This window comes from Chenopodium quinoa, unplaced genomic scaffold (assembly GCF_001683475.1).
Source record: "Chenopodium quinoa cultivar QQ74 unplaced genomic scaffold, ASM168347v1, whole genome shotgun sequence".
Lineage (NCBI taxonomy): Eukaryota > Viridiplantae > Streptophyta > Magnoliopsida > Caryophyllales > Amaranthaceae > Chenopodium > Chenopodium quinoa.
In genome coordinates, this window is record NW_018742204.1 from 13,608,259 (window position 1) to 13,612,628 (window position 4,370).

A 4,370-nucleotide genomic window follows, 5' to 3' on the forward strand; every position below is an offset into this window, starting at 1 on the left:
TGTTACCCTAAATATGATACTAGGAAGATCAAAACACCCTAAACATGATTTCTATATCATAATTAATGTACACGTTCTGTACCATATTTTACCCTCATTTTATAGCTATTTTTGTATGGTTTCTGAGCTCTACGGAGCTATTTCTCGCTAATATTCTCTTCTCTAGTGTGGCTTGGTCTATTTGATTTATTTTGTAGGCATATGAAGAATTTCGGATGATTTGGTCTTGTTTTAAATAGCCACGAGAGCCTATTAAGATAGAGGAGAGTTTTCTCGTGTCCACCCTAGAGGGAAACATTGCCCTGGCAGCCAGAGCGAAGGAAGGAAGAGAAGAGCATTGGATGGAGAGTTTAGCTTTTGTCCGCCCTGGAGGGAAACATTTCCCTGCCAGACCGGGAAAACGAGGTACTACACCTGGAGGTTACGTGAAGAAGCGCTTGGGAGATTTTGTCTCTTGCGCCCGACCGAGCGGCTTTTCCTGGTCTGACCGGGCACGGTTTCGCAGAGCCGTTTTCCTATTTTTTTTCGGGATTTTCTTAATTATAGGATATAAATATCCTTTGTAAAGCCCGACTAAAACACTTAGTTATTATCTTTGCAGTTTTTAAACACTATTAGAACCCTAATATTCTCTCTAGATCTAGATTTCATTTTACTTTCAAGTTTTGATCTTTGTTCACCAACAATTGGTACTCTTCTTCATTCAAGCAATTGGTATTCATCTTTATTTCTTCTTTTACTTTTAATTGCTTATTAATCATGTTTTCTTCATTGAATATTGTTTTTGCATTCGTTAATATGTGTAAGTAGTTTCTTTATTCCAAGATCTAGCGGAACCCGAATATGATTAATGCATGATTTAATTCTTTAAATTCTCTAATAATAATTGTAATTGATATGCTTAATTGATTATGTTTATGCCAATACTATATTAGGGATAATTGGTATTGTTATTAATATTTTATTTTAATCGCAACGGGAGTTGGGTTTTGACAGATTTAAATAAATCAATAAAGGGTTTGAAGTTCGTCACGGGAGTAGTTGAATAGATGACTAGGAAGTTAGAGTAATGTGCTCATGGTCTTTAATTTACTTGATTCCACGGAAGTATGCTTGATTTTGGTTAGAGAAGTCATTGATAACTCGGTAGAGACCATTTGTATTATTCATGAATTACTTTTCCTCATTAATCAATTGAATTATGCGTTAGGGGTAAAACAACTATTGCATTGATTGTATTCGTGGTGATGCTTGATCTTGGATGTTTTTAGCATTAAAATTGTCATTTTGCTTTGATTTAATCATTTTAATTAGTTCTTTCGTTATTGATTCTCATTTATTTGATTTGGCTACTTGTTTAGTAATTACTTGAGTCTATTTAACTAGTTGAACCATAGTTTCTTGGGATCCGACCCTTGCTTGCCTGTCTACATAGTAGTGGTCTAGTTAGGTTTATTTTTGTTAGGTACGCAACACGCCTATCAAATTTTGGCGTCGTTGCCGGGGACTAACGGTTTTATACTAGATATTTATGATTCGTTTTTACTAATCTTTATCTGTTGCTTCGGCTATTGTCTCTTGTGTTCTTGATTTCTTTGCTTTTAGTTCTTTGTTGCATGAAAACTTGACGTTCATGGTCAGACGATTTAATTCCTCTTGATTCTGAAATTGAAGCAACTACAAGGAGACGAGGAGGTAGAAGAAGGAGAAATCAAAACCTTAGAAACATGGTTGATCTAGGAACAAAGTCTCTTTTGGAATATGGCATTCCCGATACCACAACGGGACTCCTCTCCATCTTTGTCTGACCACCCGTTACTGCTCAGAACTTTGAATTGAAGCCACAGTTCATTCAATTCATCTCTAATGATTCATTTGCAGACATACCTCACGAATGCCCTGTCAGTCTCATTGATAGTTTCTTGGAAAAGTGTGATACTATGAAACTAAATGGTGTTATAGATGATGCTATTACACTTCGCCTTTTCCCCTTCTCATTACGGGATAGAGCGAAGGAATGGTTAAAAGATGAAGGTACTGGCTCTTTTGACACATGGGACAACATGGTGAAAGCTTTTCTAGTCAAGTCCTTAGGACAGGAAAAGACTGCAAGGTTGAGAAATGAGCTATCTACTTTCGGGCAGTCAGATGATGAGTCCTTATATGAAGCATGTAGGAGGTTCAAGCGATTACAAAGACAATTCCCTCACCATGGTATTCTTGAATAGATGTTGATCCAAACCTTTTACAATGGTTTGACTCATAAGTTCCGAATCTATATTGATGCTGCATATGGGGGTTCTCTTCTGACTAAGAAACCGACTGAGGCAAAGGAGCTAATTGAGAAGATGGCGGCAAATGATAATTACCATCCAGGAGGACGACGTAATGTTAAAAGGGAGATATGCATGAAGTTGATGCTCTAACCCTTTTAACTAGCTCTATGCAGGCATTGACAAGTAAGTTTGACAAGTTCCAAGCAACATCTTCTAGCTCATCTGCTGAAACTTGTCAAATGTGTCATGTACAAGGTCACATTGCACCTGATTGTCCACAAAGTTCACATGAGATGTCGATTGAGGAAGCCAATGCATTCTACACTTCAAATCCTAAAAGGTCATATGATCCTCATTTAAACACATACAATGGAGGTTGGAAACATCATTCAAATTTCTCTTACATGAATACCCAAGCTCAACAAAATCCACCTCCACCACCACCTCGAAACAAAAATTATAATGCACCACCTGGTTTCCAAGCAAAACCACCTCTAGTCTAACAACTTATGCAACCACCTCCACAAAAATCCAACTTTGAGTTAATGCTTGAGAACTTCGTTACCACAACGAACAACAACATCCAACAACTACAAGCTAGGAATAAGCTCATGGAAAATCAAATAAGTCAACTTGCTCATCAAGTTGGCCAATCTGTGAAGACTCCGGGCGCTTTTCTAGGTCAAACTGAGAAACCACCGAAGGGGCATATGAATGCTGTGACTTTGAGGAGTGGAAAGCAGTTGGAATATCCTCCCACGAGGGAGCCATCCAAGGAGGTTATGGATGAGGTAGTCCCAAAAGATAAGGTGGTCGATGGTACTACGATTGAGGAAGAGCCAAAGGAATCAACTCCACCACCACTTATTCCGTATGTGCCGCAAGTTCCTTTCCCGCAAAGGTTGGATCAAGCTAAACTAGAGAAGAAGTATGGAAAATTTCTTGATATTTTGAAGAAGCTTCACATCAACATTCCATTCTTAGATGCAATATCCGAGATGCCATATCATCTTATGCAAAATTTTTGAAGGATATGCTCTCTAACAAGAAGAAGCTAGAGGATAATGCTATTGTTGTGTTGAATGCAGAGTGTAGTGCTATTTTGTAAAATACACTTCCTAAGAAATTAGGTGATCCAGTTAGCTACTCAATTCCAGTGAAGCTTGGGGATATAGATATCAACAAGGCATTATGTGATCTTGGTGCAAGTGTGAGTCTCATGCCGCTCTCTATTTGCAAGAAACTTCAAATGGGTGAATTAAAGCCTACGCGCATGTCTCTACTACTTCCGGATAGGTCGGTGAAGTTTCCCTTGGGTATACTTGAAGATTTTCCTCTTCGTGTGGGAAAATTCTTTATCCCATGTGATTTTGTTGTGATAGAAATGGAGGAGGATGCACATGTCCCTATTATACTTGGTAGACCATTCTTAGCCACTGCAGGTGCAATCATTGATATGATGAATGGAAGAATCACTTTTGAGGTGGGAGACTAGAAAATGGATTATTCACTCTTGAATGCTATGGGAACTCCTTCCATGGGAGAAACTATATGCCAAGTGGATGTCCTTGATGACTTAGAACGTAAGAAACTTCCCTTAATCAAGACAGACGATGCATTGGAAATGGTGTTGGTAGGAGGCACCAATGAGGAAGAGTGGGAAACAAGGGAGTACACGCGGCTACTTGAGGAAGGAAAAGCGAATCCAACCACCGCTCTCGTGAAGGAAGTCCTTCGTGTATCAAGTGTTGGGGAGAGTACTACGCCTCCCGAGGTAGAGTTGAAACCCCTCCCCTATACTCTTAAATATGCATATCTTGGTCCTAATAACTCATATCCTGTTATTGTTAATGCTGAGCTTAATAACACAAAATAAGAGCAACTGCTCACTGTTTTGAGAAAATACAAAAGTGTTATTGGGTACACCATTGATGATATTAAGGGTATTAATCCCTCATTATGTATGCATAAGATAATTCTTGAGGACAATCAGACCTCCTCCATAGAACCTCAAAGACGAATTAATCCAAACATGATGGAGCTAGTTAAAACAGAGGTTCTTAAATTGCTTGCTTCAGGAATAATTTACCCTAT

The 4,370-nt window shown here is 38.6% G+C and overlaps 1 protein-coding gene across 1 annotated transcript; it reads left to right on the plus strand.

Moving 5' to 3' along the window:
- Positions 1-2,785: 2,785 nt before the first annotated feature.
- On the plus strand, positions 2,786-3,771 carry LOC110730162. The gene is made up of 3 exons (XM_021909974.1): positions 2,786-3,147; positions 3,261-3,367; positions 3,434-3,771. Exons 1-3 carry the CDS (start codon positions 2,786-2,788, stop codon positions 3,769-3,771), a joined length of 807 nt encoding a protein of 268 aa, XP_021765666.1.
- The last annotated feature ends 599 nt before the right edge of the window (positions 3,772-4,370 follow it).